The sequence below is a fragment of the Nanorana parkeri genome, unplaced genomic scaffold (assembly GCF_000935625.1).
Source record: "Nanorana parkeri isolate BGI_ZX_2015 unplaced genomic scaffold, ASM93562v1 scaffold982, whole genome shotgun sequence".
Lineage (NCBI taxonomy): Eukaryota > Metazoa > Chordata > Amphibia > Anura > Dicroglossidae > Nanorana > Nanorana parkeri.
Window position 1 is genome coordinate 592202 of NW_017307250.1, and position 16659 is coordinate 608860.

General features: G+C 42.6%; 1 protein-coding gene across 1 annotated transcript in view; it reads right to left on the reverse strand.

Annotated features, from left to right (window-relative positions):
- PRRC2C (proline rich coiled-coil 2C) overlaps nt 1–16659 on the reverse strand; it is a 56199-nt gene that overhangs the window by 1924 nt on the left and 37616 nt on the right. Inside the window, exons 21-33 of the mRNA XM_018566843.1 lie at nt 16464–16635; nt 15504–15752; nt 14776–14868; nt 14576–14677; nt 13515–13773; nt 13209–13412; nt 11648–11769; nt 10797–10915; nt 9698–9929; nt 9495–9596; nt 7693–7899; nt 3717–3823; nt 2806–2938 (exon numbers count right to left, since the gene is read on the reverse strand). Coding sequence (XP_018422345.1) covers nt 2806–2938; nt 3717–3823; nt 7693–7899; nt 9495–9596; nt 9698–9929; nt 10797–10915; nt 11648–11769; nt 13209–13412; nt 13515–13773; nt 14576–14677; nt 14776–14868; nt 15504–15752; nt 16464–16635 — 2101 coding nt within the window. The remainder of the gene's footprint in view (nt 1–2805; nt 2939–3716; nt 3824–7692; nt 7900–9494; nt 9597–9697; nt 9930–10796; nt 10916–11647; nt 11770–13208; nt 13413–13514; nt 13774–14575; nt 14678–14775; nt 14869–15503; nt 15753–16463; nt 16636–16659) is intronic.

The following is a 16659-nucleotide window of genomic DNA, read 5'->3' on the forward strand; positions in this document are numbered from 1 at the left end:
AAAAAAAAAAAAAAAAAAAAAAAAAAAAAAAAAGCAGGTTTTGTTAATATCCGTTTGCAATGAACTTCAGTTTTTCTACTTGTATTCCAGTAAAACTCAGAAAAAGGTCACAAAATAAGGAACAAGTTTTCAAAAAGTCTACTGCAAGAGAAAAAGATATTCAACAGCTAAGCAAGTGTAGTAAGACAAATGCCTGGTATAAAACACAAATCTATTACTAGGAACACAATGTGGGATAATTGTATCAAATGTTTTTAGTTTTAATTCACATATGTGGGAGGAATATATTATAACCCTGCCTATCAGATGAATACATTTTCTCCCAAGCAGGGGCGTAACTAGAAATCACAGCGCCCCATAGCAACATTTTGTATGGGGCCCCGTGATTGCTAGTTATGCCACTTGCAGAGCCCACCTGATATACCAAACAGCCCACCTGAGAGTGACCCTGCAGAGCCCACCATAGACTCTCTATAGTGGGCTCTGCAGGGTGTCAGATGGGCTGCACACCTTACCTGTCAGCGCTGTCTGCCTCCTCTGCTCCGCCTCCTCTTACATCACTGGCCCCACCTGCTCTATGGTCGCTGGCCAGTGATGTAAGAGGAGGGGTTGCTCTTAGGCGGGCCCCGCCTCCTCCTTCACTGCGAACGCTGGCCTCTTCTGCCGTAGCTGCTGGCCGTCACTGACCCAGCTCCGCAGCGGCTGTGAGGGGAAACACCGCTGCTGAGCTGCGTCAGTGACGGCCAGCACCCTTACATGCCATAGCCATAGCGACATGCCAATCGCTTTGGCGATTGTTACACCACTGCTCCCAAGAAGATCTGTGTGCAAGCCTTCCCCACTCCTCTCCACATATCACACTGAAATTTCCCTGCTGCTCATCACGGTGATAAATTAGCCACACATCAGGCTCAAACTTTTCTCTAGCAGTGATAAAATATCACCATGATGTGTGGAGAAGACTCCTTGATATGTTAAACCCACATATGCTGCTGTATATGCTTTACCTGACACTACACAGTGTTGTTCAACAATTCTACAACCTTGAATCCTCTTACCACCAGCCTGTGGTTAGGTCTAAATTACAGAATTGGCTTTAACCTCTTGCTATTAAAACGCCTTGATGACAAATCACCTCAATTTCCACATTCTGATCTCAAAGTGCGAGGCCTGGTTCATGTTGAGCGTTTTGTAGCACTTTTTTTGCCCTATAAACGCTCAGAAAATATGCCTCCCAAAAAAACCCATTCATTTCTATGGCCCTGTTCACATCGGAGCGTTTTGTCGCAATAAACAAAATGCATGTCGCTGGAAAAACCATTCATTTCTATGACTCCCTGTTCACACCCGAGCGTTTTGTTGCAAGCAAGCAAAAAAAAACAAAAAAACAAACAAATCCGTTGCTGGAAAAAAGTACATGAGCTACTTTTTGGTCCCATAGACTTCAACGGGAAACTTCGTTCAGGTGTGAACAGGAGCCTAAAGGTGGCCATACACTCTACAACCATCGCAAGACTTTAGTCTTGCGATGGTTGTAAAGGGATTAAAAAAAACGTACAATCTGCCCATCTTGGACAGGCAGATCGCACTCTCGATCATCGCAAGCCCGCCCTCCTGAGGGGCGGGCTTCCGATGACCGCAATGCTGAACGGGCAGTGTGCGCGTGCGCACACCGGCCCGTTCAGCATTTATCTTCCGAGCACCGTTCTAACCAGCCGAGAATCGTACGATTCCCGGCTGGTTTTCGAACATGCTGGTTCGACAGAAGACGTGCGACCGTACAGTAGAAACGGTCGCACGTCTCCGTTCACACTGCTCGATTATCGTACGAAAACCCGATCGCATACGATTATCGTACGATAATCGTGCAGTGTATGGGCACCTTTAGAAATGAATGGGACTCCTTATCTTGATAGTTTTATCATGCTTTGCTTTGAGTGACAAAATGCCTAGGTGTGAATGGAGCCTTAAAGTCCATTTCCACATTTGTAAGTGATTTGCATTTTACTATGGCAATGAAGAGGTGCAGTGGTGATGTATACATTTTCATGAGTCACATTGCAGGCTTTCTTCATTTTTTTTAATGAAGGTTTAATTAGGCCTGAAGCCTAAAAATTGTAAATCTTCCCCACAGGAAATTCAGTCAGACACGGGGGGTTGGATAGTAGTTAGCTGCCCCCCTCCCTGTAATTCATTGTAACATGATCAGTGAACAGAAGCTCTGTCATTGCACACAATACACTGTCTGGAGGGGAAAAATCCTTGTTTCCACGACAACCCAAAATCTTCAAAATCCAAATTGTCACAGGGACAGAAAGTGAGGTGAAATCTTCTGGACAGGGGCACACAGAGCAAAACAAATGTTACAGGGGGTAAACCTTCCCTATGCTATCCAAAACTAAAGAATTTTTGGGCTGGAGTTACACTTAAAAAATGTACCTGTTCCGACTTGCATACAAATTCAAAACAAACCTACAGTCCCCATCTTGTTTGTAACCCGGGGACTGCCTCTACCTAGTTACACCCACACTTCCTGCTGCAGTCTTCAGAATATAAGATAATACAAATACAATAGGGAAAGTAGGACATTTGTAATTGCCAAAGCATGTATGCAGAGCTCAGAAATCAGGCACAGAGCTCACCAGAGATCGACCCAAGAAACAACTGGAGGGATTTAGCAACAGCTTTAAGTGGACTGCAACTTTTTAGAAAACCATTAGTCAATAGGAATTAACGCTTGGGTCAGGACCAGACAAAACATTTATGCTTGAAAGATTAAAGAATAGGTGGGTAGTTCTGCATTACCTGAGGCGGGAACTGTGTAGGGAAGGGAGGCTGACCCATCCTTACATTGGCGGCTGCGGACGTAAACTGATGTTTCTGGTAAATCAAGCTATTCATTTTACTTGACTGACTGTTGGGGCTAGTGGAATTGGCCCTAGAAAACACAAGAAAATATACCACAATATTAGATTTTAAACTGTTAAGTCTATAAACTACTGATGCACCGATATCAGTTTTTCAGCATTGAGTAGCGGGTTTTTTTTCTTGGTACTCGCCGATACCGAATACTGGAATTCCCATTAAGGAAGCTGGGTGACGTGTAATGACTTGCCTCTTGGCTTCCCCCATTAGCTGGGAAGCCGTCTCCATGCTTCCTACTCACCAGGTGAGAAGGAAGCAGGAAGCCGGCTTTCTGGCCAATCAGGAAGCCAAGGACTGGGTAATGACTCGCTGCCTGGCTTTCTGACCAATCAGGAAGCCGGGCGGCGAGGCATTACACCAAGTGATGAGGGATTATGGAGCTGGCTTCCCACCCAATCAGGAAGCTGGGGGGGGCGAGTCATTACCCACGACATGGCTGGCCGGGAAGCGAGCTCCATGTTCCCTGGTGACGAGGGAGCATTGAGCCGCTTAGCGGCCATTTAGGAAGCTGGGCACGTGTAATGACTCGCCGCCTGGCTTCAGGATACTGGAAGTTCAGATATCGGGAGCATTTGGGCGAGTATGAGTCCAAAAGTACAAGTCCAAATACTCGGTATCGGCACAGATATGCATCCCTACTACAAACTATTGGAAAGGCAAACAAAAGTAGCATGGCATCATATACAATGGCAAGCACACGTTTAACAAAATCTCTACTTGCCACCTAAACTGAAGTCCAATGAACTAATTGCTCAGAGCTCAGTAATAAAATTCTTCGCTAACAAACTTACCGGAAAGGACTAGAAGTTGGTGTGGTGCTTCTTCCCATCATAGGAGGTGTACCGGGTTTCACATGGTCCAAAGCACTGCCATAATGCTTCAGCTCCATATCCGACATCTAGAAAAAGCAATGACAGACCATATTTAGAATGTTTAAGGGGAAATAACTTTAGGTTCACTGGATGAAAAAAAAAAAAAATAGGATTTTTGTACTCACCGTAAAATCCTTTTCTCTCCGTTCATTGGACACAGGGCAACAGATCGTAGATCCTGAATGGTAGGGTATATCGCCACCTGCAGGAGTAGGACGCTAGGCACATAACAAAAAGACAAGACAGCCTAGGGGCGGCACCTGCTGATGGCCCAACCCCTCACTTGCTGACAAGTCTCCAGTAAGTAACAAGCAGTTAGGAGTGCACACCCCATAAAAGAGGGCGGGGCCTGTGTCCTTCAATGAACGGAGAGAAAAGGATTTTACGGCGAGTACAAAAATCCTATTTTCTCTCCCGTTCATTGAAGGACACAGGGCAACAGATCGTAGATCCTGAATGGTAGGGACGTCACCAAGCAGTAACACACTGAGGGATGGGCAACAAACAAAAAACACCCAAAAGACCCCTCAAAGCGCCGCCTGCAACACTTTGCGCCCCAAACCAGCATCCCCTGATGCGAACACGTCCACCTTGTAAAATTTAACAAAGGTGTGAACAGAAGACCAAGTAGCGGCCTTACAAACCTGAGAAACAGAGGCCCCATGGCGGAAAGCCCAGGACGCCCCAACAGCCCTAGTAGAATGGGCAGTGACAGGAAATGGAGGCTCACGCCCCTTAATGGCGTACGCCTGAGTCACAACAGTACGAATCCACCTAGAGATGGTAGCCGCCGACGCGGCCCGACCCTTACGAGGACCCTCCGTAAGCACGAACAGGGAGTCGGTCTCGCGGAAAGAAGCCGCAGTGTCCAAATAAACACGAAGAGCGTGAACCACATCCAAACAGTGGAGCGCACGCTCCTTCCTATGGACCGGCTTCGGACACAGGGAAGGTAAGACAATGTCCTCATTCAGATGGAATGCCGACACAACCTTTGGCAGGAATGCCGGCCGAGGACGGAGAACCGCCTTGTCCCGATGCAAAACCAGCAACGGAGACTTGCAAGACAAGGCAGCCAACTCTGACACCCGCCGAACGGAAGAGATGGCCACCAAAAAGGCCACCTTCTGTGACAAAGATATAAGTGGAATCTCCCGAAGAGGTTCAAACAGGGATCCCTGCAACGCAGAAAACACGAGATTCAAATCCCACGGAGCCAAAGGCGCGCGGACAGGGGGAGCAATGCGCGTCACCCCCTGAACAAAAGTGCGAACCAGAGCATTAGACGCCAGAGGCCGCTGGAAAAGCACCGCCAAGGCAGAGATTTGGCCCTTCACAGTACTCAAGGCCAGCCCCTGAGCCACCCCGCGCTGCAGGAACGCAAGGATCCTGCTGATGGAAAACAAACGTGGGGACAAGGCCCCAGCCTCACACCAGGCAAAATAGGCCCTCCAGGTACGATGGTAAATTTTCCTGGAAACCGCTTTGCGCGCTCTGAGCATAGTGGAAATGACCGCATCGGACAACCCCCGGTCCCTCAGGACCTGGCTCTCAACAGCCACGCCGTCAAAGCTAGCGACTGTAAAGAAGGATGGAACACAGGACCCTGGGACAGAAGATCGGGGCGCAGAGGCAGGCGCCACGGGGCGTCCACCACCAGCTGAATCACATCTGCGTACCACGCCCGCCGAGGCCAATCCGGGGCCACAAGGACGACTGACGCCCTCGACCGCGATCCGACGGAGCAGCCGAGGCAACAGATACAGTGGAGGAAAGGCGTAAATCAGGCCGCAGTGGCCCCAAGAGGCCACCAGTGCATCCACGCACCCTGCCCAGGGATCCAGAGCCCGGGCCACAAACCTGTCCACTTTGCGGTTGAACCGAGACGCCAGAAGATCCACTTCCGGCGTCCCCCAGCGACGACAGAGCTGCTGAAAAACCTCCGGGTGCAGAGACCACTCCCCCGGATCCACCGACTGTCGACTGAGGTAATCGGCCACAGCAGGGGCCGCCCCTAGGCTGTCTTGTCTTTTTGTTATGTGCCTAGCGTCCTACTCCTGCAGGTGGCGATATACCCTACCATTCAGGATCTACGATCTGTTGCCCTGTGTCCTTCAATGAACGGGAGAGAAAAAAAAAGACAAAACCATGAATAAAATATTAACAGTTTAGGGATGATCAAACCAGAACGGTCAATTAGGGATGCACCGATACCTTTCCTGAATTACTCACCGATACCAATTACCAATACTTTTTTTCAGTGTCATGAGACAGTTTTTTAGTGAACCTAAAGAGAACTATAGGCAAAAAAGCATTGCCCCATAGCTCTGCTTTAGTTCAAAATATATGCAAATCACATACACAAATTTATTCCAAGTATTAGTAGGCCAAAGCCATTCTTGCATTGTCAGCCATCCTTACTGGATTTGAACTTATTTATACATACAGCAATGCAACTTACAATCTAATAACAAATACACAAGTACATTTAACATATGTCAAGTGGATTTACAACACAATATCCCTTTAAAGTACTCATCTACCCCAAACTGATATTACAATTTTTGGTAGAGGCAGGTTACTTCAATCATCCGCTGGTTTATTTTGACTGAGGACTTTACCAATTCCATGCCGGGATCAGCAAACCTGCTGCAGCCATTAAAATTAATTCTATGGATTTAATTTATTTGAAACCAAGGAAGCATGAGGCGTGAGACGTGAGACTTCAAAGGTGAATGGCTTTGATATCTGTGTGGGGGCAGGGGAAGGAAGTGGAATGTGTCAAAGCTGAAAACTATCGCAAGGAGATTTGCTGTTGAAATCTCGGTAACAAAAAAAAGCCAGGTAGATAATGAATTAGCATGAAAGACCGCAGCAACAAATGGAATACCAATTTTGTATGCCCCGCCTCTTAGTAAAATGTGGTCGTTCAAGTCCACAAACTAGAAAAGATTGTTTTTCTTATAAATACATTTGGGGCACAGGCACAATGGAGTAAAAGTATATTTTCTATAAATGATAAACCCCAGCGTGGGAGTTGCCGCTCCCCATTGGCAGAACAGAAGAGCAAAAAGTGAAATAACCCACTGACAGTCACTCTCACACAGTATACACTATATAGACACCTGACCATCAAGTCTACCATATGGCCAAAAGCACACCCCTCTAAATTATGTAGCTCGGGTGTTTTCAGGGAAGGTTTCGGGTAATGCTACATCATATGACATTTTAGACACATGCGGCCTTCTTACCTTGCGGAAACAGTTTAGAGAATGCGGTTTTCTGTACTAGCATGACTATGCATTTTCCTTGATGGCAACAAGTTCCCACAAACCCTCTCTGAAAATTCTTCAGAAAGCGTTCCCCAAAGAGTGCAGTCTGTTCTAATTACAAGAGAGGGGCAACTCTATATTTATGCACGTTGCTTTGGAATGCAATGTCCTACAAGCTCAAAGTGTGAACATGTCACATGTCCACAAACTGTTGGCCATATACTGTACGTATTCTCCACCCACTCTTCCCATTTCATATTCTTCAACCTGAAGCACAAAAACATGGACTTAACCCTCATTTTGAGGTAGTAGCTGGAGAAATGGAAATCATTGTGTGCTTACCTAGATACATGCTTAAAACAGCTTTCATTATGCTCTTAACCAAAGACTATAGATGTAGAATTGTCCACGGGGACATAACCAACAATTTGCATATCTCCTCAATGGGCAGGAGTTAAGCAATATGTCAAGTCCTTCCACTTTAAGAAGGCAGTAGTTATTTCATAGCATTTTTAGCCGAGAGTTTTGGGCTTTATTGCCCTCTTCATTACAACCGTTTTGAATACATCTTAGCTGCTCGAAAATTACTAAAAAACCCAAAACACAATAATTGCAGTTGTCACCTTGCCAGGTGCAGCCATCATTCCATGCTGATTGCCAGAAGGGATTAGGCCTCGGTAAGCCTGGCTCACTTGGCCTGTCCTAGAGAGACTCTGGTGTTGCATTTGAGGTGCAGGGGGCATGGTTTGAGATAAAGCAATTAGAGGCTGCCCCCCTGTTGAACCAAAGTTGGGCAAGGACAGTTGTGATCCTTGCATTGATACCGTCATCTGGAAGTACAAGGTCAAGATAATTTCACTAGTACAAACACAGTGATTAAAGTGAAAGCTTAAAAAACAGTTGACAAATCAAAGCTCAAACTGACAGTACAAATTCTGAATTGAGTATGGTGAAGGGATAAAGGAGAAGTTAGCGCATTCAAGTGATGTGCCTTGTTGTAAGGAAAGCGTCGCCCCAAAGTCCTTGTGTTCCCCAATAGAACTTTGTTTAATGTCATGTTAACCGTGAAGGTTCTACGATGGCAATCTTCTGTCAGATTTAGAATCTGTGTCTGAATAACCTAATCAACTGCATAGGACATTAGAGTGTGTTCAGTTGCTGGACTGGTTAGTATATAAATCATAAACTTTCAGATTTGAGAATGATCATAGAAGAGTACAAGGTAAAACACAATAGTTAGGCCAAAAAGCTAGACATGTAGCAAGCAGCAATACACCAAAACAGGCTATCATTGCTGAAAGGTTCTATTTGGTAAGCAAGTCAGATGCAAGACAGTCTTGTGCGTCAGCTAATGGGGAGAAAATAAAAACAAAGAAAGGTGGTTTAAAATGCATGTGCACTTTCTTTACTCTATATGAAGATTTTCCTCAACTTCACCCAAAACGGACTGCGTCAGTGGGATGTTATTGCTTTTTAGGATCTTCTAGATCTTCTCCTGCTCCCACTGCAGCCTTTCACAAAGTGTGAAAACTGCTGTCATAAGCAGGACGGAGTGACATTGCTACTTAACATAGTAAACTAATTGTGACTTGTTATGGCCACAGAAGAAATAGTAGGCAACCACTTTGTCACAATTATGAACTTAATTTCATGGAAGGCCCACTTCAACCAAAATGGAACAACCTGTTCTGGGTGCAGCTACTCACATATAGAAGATCATGTGCACATATGCATTAAAGAAGCAGAGAAACGGTGCTAAGGAAATGCAGGTGATACACATTGTGACTATATTGCAGATTATTTGCCTCTGAGGAGAGCGCCTCTCCAACTCAGGGAATAAAAGCAGTTGTGTTGGAATACATTTTCTCGGCTTAAAGTGACACTAAAGGAGTTAAATTCTAAAAACACATTCAAGGAACTATTATCAATACTGTACCTTATTTGTGTATCACTCAGATGTAGATGCTCAAATCATCTCTGAAATCATGCCGACGCTGTCCTTCCTTCTGGAGGGTGGCTACTTTTGTTCCCCATGGTCCCGGTGTGTTTTGTAAAGTAGCCACAGCGCCAAGTTCACTTCCGTGACGGCCTACCAGCTCCCGTTTAGTTTACCAATTTGTATTGAGTTTGTAGTCCACCACGGGAGTGAGCTTGGAATGGTGGCTACTTTACAACACACACAGGGACCATGTGGAACAAAAGTAGCCACCCTCCAGAAGGAAGGACAGTGTCAGCACCAATTCAGAGATTTGGGGATCTACAGCTGAGCGATACACAAATAAGGTCAACTACTGTTAATAGTTAGGGTACTAAAATGCATTTTTATGATTTACAGCAACTCCCGTCAGTGTCAGTAAGTAGTTGACAAAAAAAGAACTCCATAGACTTCATACATCCAGGAAATAATTACCCTGCCTATGCTCACCTGCTGAAGTGCAGTAGGAGACTGGGCAGTGCTGTAGAAGCTTGTCTGGTTTGGCTGTTGCCCAGAATAAAGGTTTGAATGCTGACCTAAACCTTGACGTGTCTGTGGAGGATAATTTAGATTGAGAAATGTGTTAAAAACGCATGCCACACAGATGTTTAGTATCTTTACAGTACACAGCCAAAAGATAGCAACATCCTTACCTGCAGAATGTGTGTATCAATCAGTTGCGATCCTCCCAAACCAGACTGGCCAAGCTGATGATCGTATAAAATAGGAATATGCTGTGTGTTGGTGGTCTGTTGGTAGGCTAGGCTACTCTGTGCTTTAGCCAGATCCTGGTGTTGCACTCCCGGAAAATTATGCAAGGCAGCACCAGACAAGACGACTTGCGAAGGCTGAGACAAACTGCTCTGTAGAAATGCTTGCTGAGTCCTGTAACAGGTTTAAGCACACCGAAATGAAAACACATCCAATGGGAAACATGACTTGTCACTGGCTCAACTGAAAGTGAGAATTCACATGATGTAGATGGTTATTTACAGCCCAAAATAAAGGAGAACCTGTCACGATACAAGCATGATGCTACCAAGTTATAATCTGCTACTTTTTATAATGGAGTCTACTGATTGCATATATTTATTCAAGGTCAATGACTCAATACGTAAAGTGCATCTAGAGAAAAAAAAGGTTCTCTTTTGGAGTAGGAATGGTCAAACTCCTCTAAATTATGTTTTGCCATCTTTGTTCCATTGTGAAGCCTGTCTTGCTATTATGGTCAAACATGCCTTCTGACACCAAACAGGTGTCCCCTATGGAAGATTTCCCTTAGCTACAGTTTAGTGAAAACCAAAACATTTTTGGCCTTTTCCTGTTCCAGTGACAACGGTCATCAGGGCTAACAGAGGAGTAAATCTCCCTAGTCGGAACAAAGACAACAAAAAAGACTTGTAAACCTCCTTCACTCCATCCAAAAGTAAAATAAATGTTGTGAATGCATTTTACAGCATAGGATAAGAATGATGGCAAAGTAAAAAAAGAAAAACCCCAACCGCCTCCAAAAAAAATAAAAATGAACAGCTGTATATAAAATTTAATGTACTGGATTCAAGACTCACTTGCTGCATTTCAAACGTGCTAGCCACTTCAGTATTACACAGGATGGTCCCTTACCTAACACAAGCCACATTTCCAATACAGTTAAAGTCCATATAGTTTGTGTGTCGCAATTTTGGAAGCAGACCAAAGATGTATATAAAATGATGGCAGGTCGCTTTATCCAAAAATAAACTTTTGTCTTACCTGTAAGGTTGCAAAGAAGAAGTAAATAATTCTTGAGCTTGAGAAACAGAAGGACCAGGTGCTAGACCAAGCTGTGCCTGATGCTGTCCTTGCAGAGGAGCATATATGGGAATAGGAATCTAGAAGAAAAACAAAATCCCACACAGTAAATATCAAGTCACAGACTGATTCCGTTTATTGCTATGGCTGCCTATATACAAATAGTCGCCCAGTGAAAGAAACACCATCTATCCATAAAATAGATAGAAAAGAGAGAAGAGTACTGCTTTTATATAAAAAGATATAGTTATAGAAGATGCAATTATAATTGACATATCTGGCTACCGTGGATACAAAATCTCACAAATATGGGATTTTATTATTACCGAAGGCGTCCATGTTTGCCAGATCTGACTGACCATTTAATCAATGTAAACAAATGAAGACATGCTTTATTCTTCATTTAATACGGCACATACATATATGTACACAGAACTCTATATCTGTGCCTTCCTTTGCTTCCAGTTCATCACCCCAACAGCCACACAAAAACTACTGTTAATTGAGCTACCAGGATGGTTTTTAATTGTGAAGGGGTACACAAAAATACAGAGGAACCACAACTGGTCAGATGGCAGAATTAAATCTCAAAGCTGCAAATTAATGCAACAAATGGACCATTGTACTGTAACGACATCAAGGTGATAATGCTTTTATTTTGATTCACAAAATTCAAAGACCTAAATGTATTCAATATCAAAGCCAACTACATGGTTAGTCAGGCTGAAAAAGAAAAAAAAAAGAAAAAACCACAAAAAAGTCAATCTAGTTCAAGCAATTGGGGAAAAAAAAGGTAATATTAATATGCTTACCTGTGAGAGTCCTGGCTGGAATCCCTGCTGCTGTGTTAAAGTTGGAGGAGCCATTCGTGCATGTTGTGTATTAAATAGGTGACTTGTGTCCATATAGAATGCTGGAATTTGTGCTGTTGGACCTTTTCCACAGGAAAATAAAATAACTTTTAGAGAAAATATGACAAATGTCAATCTACCAACGAAATGATAAATTTTGTGCAATTCAAAACCTAAAAAGTTTGTCATCTCAAAACTGACAACTACGTTTTGCGTACATTCCACCAGCTTTTATATCTTATCTTGGAATAGCCAGCTACAAGACCTTTATATCCAAGTCCCCATACCTGCCTGCCATTGTATAAAGAGATCTACACGAGAACCTAGACAAAACCCATCAGACTAAAATATAACGGGCTAACAAATCTTTTCAAGAGGTTTTCCAGGCAGGAGATTCAACTAGTTATTCAATTAAGTATTTTAGTGATTGACAGCTCCCTGATCAAATGTCCAACGGAGAGAGCGCAGAAGCCTACAAGAGACCTTAGGATAGGCCTGCCATAGACATGTTCTCTTTCTGTAAGAACCAAAAGGTAGGACCTCAACTAACATGCCTCAGTACAGGGGATGTCAGATTAAGGCGGAGACCTAACAGTCCTTGGTTCACCCAAAAAAAAAAATGAATGATGTAAAGCAAAGCATTCTCTCTATTCCTTTTTAGAAACCCGGAAGACGTACTGAATCTCGTGATTCGGTCATATTAATGCTATTAAAATGACTTTTCTACTGAAACTACTATATTTCTTTTGGGTTTTGACCAACCCTGTTCATTCTAATGCGTGTAGGTAAATGCAGGAGGAAAGTCGTTTACTATATATGGGGTAATACTAGATCCAGTATCAACAGGAGGGTGTTGTACAAACTCAGGGGAGTGAACTTTACAAGGAAAACCTTTTTACTAATATGATTTTAAAATAAAAGTATGGCACTTAATAATGACTGTAAACTTATGCATGGAAACTTAAGAAGGGGAGTATATCTATGTAGTAACGAAGTAGCCCAGGGGTCAGTGGACTGCTTAAACCTCACCACACGTTAAAATATGACTGTCCAATCAACTTTAGATTTACTAAAACTATGTACTTTGAGAACCTACCTAAGCTATCCAACAACCCCCTCCTCTACAGTTGTTGATAGATCTAGGGGAGATTTTACAGTCCGATTGTAATGTTTGTGGTGAGCTCTAGATAGTCATGGAACATCTAATGACTAGGAGAGAAGAGCCACAGTTAAGTGCAACTGTTTTTGTCCTAGGTGTACTGCTTTTCAGGCCCATGGGATCTGCCTAATTCTACAAATAATTATACAAATTTATATATATCTATCTATATCTATATATCTATCTATCTATCTATCTATATATATATAGATATATATAGATATATATAGATAGATAGATATATATATATATATTAACACGCATATATACATTACACCCACACACGCATCACTGTCACTCAGAAAAATCACTCATGTTTACATAGTAGGATAAACCATTTTTAAATTAATTAATGGAACATACCAGCTGCAGACTGAGAGACATACACCTGCGGATTCTGCTGCTGCGCCATGAGTGATGGCATACAGCTAAGCTGGGAGAAGTGACTAGGGGAGGGCATGCTGTTGCTGCTCTGAAGTTGTTGCGGCTTCACCTTGCAGATATTTGGAGGGTCAGATGTTGTTGTCGCTTTTGTGCTGAGTGAGGCGGTGGTATATGTTCCAGCTCCTACATAGGATGATAAAAACAGCATCCCAGTGAAATAAAAGTGACAAGATTAAAATGTAGGGGGGACAAAAAAAAAAAACACGCCTCTGAACGGTTACCTACCTGACAAAGACGTTGTTGGTGTTACTGAAGCAACTGGAATGGGAGGCATAGAGGAACTGGAAAAGGAATTGTAAGGTACACTGCTTGTAGGAGGCGGACCAGCACTGCCACCATTTGTAGGCACTCCACCAACCCCACTGTTGCCATTAGTGGGGACCCCTACTGCCGATGTACTAGTGGGAGGTGCAGCAGAAGTGATAGGGGTTCCCTTCTCGGCAACACTTGGGGAGTTCTCCCATGCTTTGCGAGCCGACTCCATCTGGAGAAATTACAATTTAACAATCCTTACTGGCTTGCTACATGTCAAACAATCACATCAGTCATTTTAAACAAACATGGACTAGAAAGCTTTAAAGAATTCAACACTGCTTGCCAATAAACCTCATCTGCAGCCCTCCAATACATGTATATTTATGATGCCCAAATATATTGTGAAATGTAGTCATTATCTGCAAATGTCAAGGTGTTGCATTTAAAACTTTGTATAGGTTTCCCTTATCAACAGTCTTTAAAAGGGACTCCATGGGTATGTCTGTGGCAAATGTGTACAGGCCCCCTGTCTAAGTACAATTCAGCTACAGACAAGTCCACATTTCCCGTTCACATTTATGTAAATGGGAGGAGAAACATTTTCTGCATCTCTTGCCCGGTGTTATTACCAATCTGAACCCAGATAATTTGGCAGAAGCCAATTTAAGACAGTGAAAGGTAAATGCAGATGACATTTGCAGAAGACATACTAATCCACCTGCTTTATGTGGCATTTTCTAGGATGCAACTGCTAAGTTTTAATAAAACTAGTCATGTAAAGATCTAGACTGTATAATTAAATATCATTATACATTATGTATAACTGTATAATAAAATCACAAAATTATCTATATTACAACACATAATCAGATTAAGCAATTTATCATTTAGAGACTACATCTGTCAAAAAGGGGTAGTCTCTCAAATGCCTCTGAGAACCAAGATTGTTTTTTTTAATGCAGCAGGATGAATGAACCCCAAAACATTTAATGTTACCTTACATCTGCATGCAACATAATTCTATAATATACCTTTAGAGTGAGGTCAACAGTGGCAGGAGATACAGGTGTTAGGCTTGTGCTCTGCTGAAGAGTCTCTCTCCGAGACAGAGGAAGAGTATGGGGAAGAGGTACCTGAAAAATGAAGTACATTCACAATTAAAATAAATGTACGTTCATGACAAATTTTACAAGTCAATAAGATAGTCAAGATCAGAAATAGAATGACTTACATTAGGCACCAGTGAAGATTCCAGTTTAGAGCTTCCTGAAGGTGCTGTATTTGAAAGGGCACCTGATGGGCTAGTGTAATCTGTTACACTCTCCTAAAGTTGGCAAGAGGAAAAAATAAAAAAAAAACCCCACAAGACACTGAATTAAAGGATATTGATCACAAGTAAACATATCACAGAATTAAGTGGGCAGCCATTCCTGACCTCAAAATGCTGGTTGCCTGGCTTGATACTTTGAGTCACTGACCTAGAACAAGTCTGCAGCAAATTAAGTCCTCAACTGCATGCCTATTCAGAGAAGTGTCCCAAACTACTGAAGCAGCATGGCAGTTGCCCAACTAGCATTTCAAAAAGGTCAGCAATGGTTTCATGCTTCTCTCAAATACTCAAAAATGTATTAACATTTTCAAACAAAAATAAAGTACACACAACCATTTATAAAGCTTGAAGTTAAAACTCCAGACAGCAATATCTCCTCTACCTCCAACCTACAATCTATACTACTGTATGCACTGAAGTGTATGTAAAGCCAAAACACTTTATTTTTTAGATTTAGATAAAAGCAGGGAAGGATTAAAACCCTGTGTTGGTTTATTTTTTTTGCTGTCTGTCCTAAGGAAATTTCCCATCATTTCCTGTCCAGAAGATGCAACAGGAAACAATTGGAAAACTATAAATGTAAAACCGTAAACAGTTGTTACTGGAACAGATGTCCAGTGTTTCATTACCTTGGTGCTAACTCCAAATTCCGGTGCAGACACAGAAAGTATGCTGGTGATTTCAGGGGCCACTTCTGGTATGACTTTGCTCTCCTTTGTCGGAACCGGTTCTGGTGTTCGAACTGTGGCTGGCATCTGTTTCTCCTGGGACTCTGGTTCAGACTGCACCTCTTTAACTTTACGGTTTTTAAGTGATCGCTCCTTACCAATAGGCCCTGGCTTGTACTCTTTACTCTGAACAACATTGAGATCTTGGATCTGTATGGGTAATAAAGTGTTACTTCTGAGGACGTGTTATCAGTAAAACAAAAAAAGCATTTCAGACAGCTAAAAAAGAGAACAAATGTTAAAAAAAAAATAAGCCACGTTATCATAGTTAGCGGAAATAATACTTAGGAAAAAAAAAAAAAATGAACATTAAAGAATTTCCAATAACCAAATAAGTACTTTTAAAACGGATGTGTACAGGTCCTTGGGAGATCTTAAGTCTGAGCATAATTAAAATAGTCCTAAAGTGGGCACTTACTAGCTATAGCCGACATTAATAAAAATCAAAGAATCACATTTTTAAGGCATGCTTTAAAATCTTCTAAAAAACGGTCAAAATGCACGTACTACAAACATTTCATAAGTTTTCATTAGGACATTTCCACATCAATACACAGCAGTGGAAAAAAACCCTGCTGCATTTTGGTGCAGTGACCTGCATCAAGCCAACCTAAAGGGGACCTTTACAGCTCCTTCAAAAAGAGCATCTAAAGCGTTTGTTTCAGTGGGAGCCAAAGATTACACTGGTACCGTGTAGTATCCCAAACTCATTGATGCGCAAGAAACACTAAGATTCAATACAGTACATTTTTTAAACTGTCAATCGTTTTAAAGAGATGCAATGGATTTTTATTTCATACGCAGTGATGGGGAAAAATAAGAAGGCATGAACTAAAACAATCTATGCACTTATTAATTTACCTTCTGGGTCTTAATTGGTCCAGCTCTGGGTTGCTTCTGTCTCTGCTCTTTAGGTTCAGGAAGGTTCTCGGATGTCTTCTCAGAGAGGGATGGTGTACCCTCATTATCACTGCTACTAGATGCTGGGGCACCGAATTGGATCGCTTCCATTGTCAAATCAACAGCATCTTGGCTTGTTTTTGTAGGTTAAAGTGTA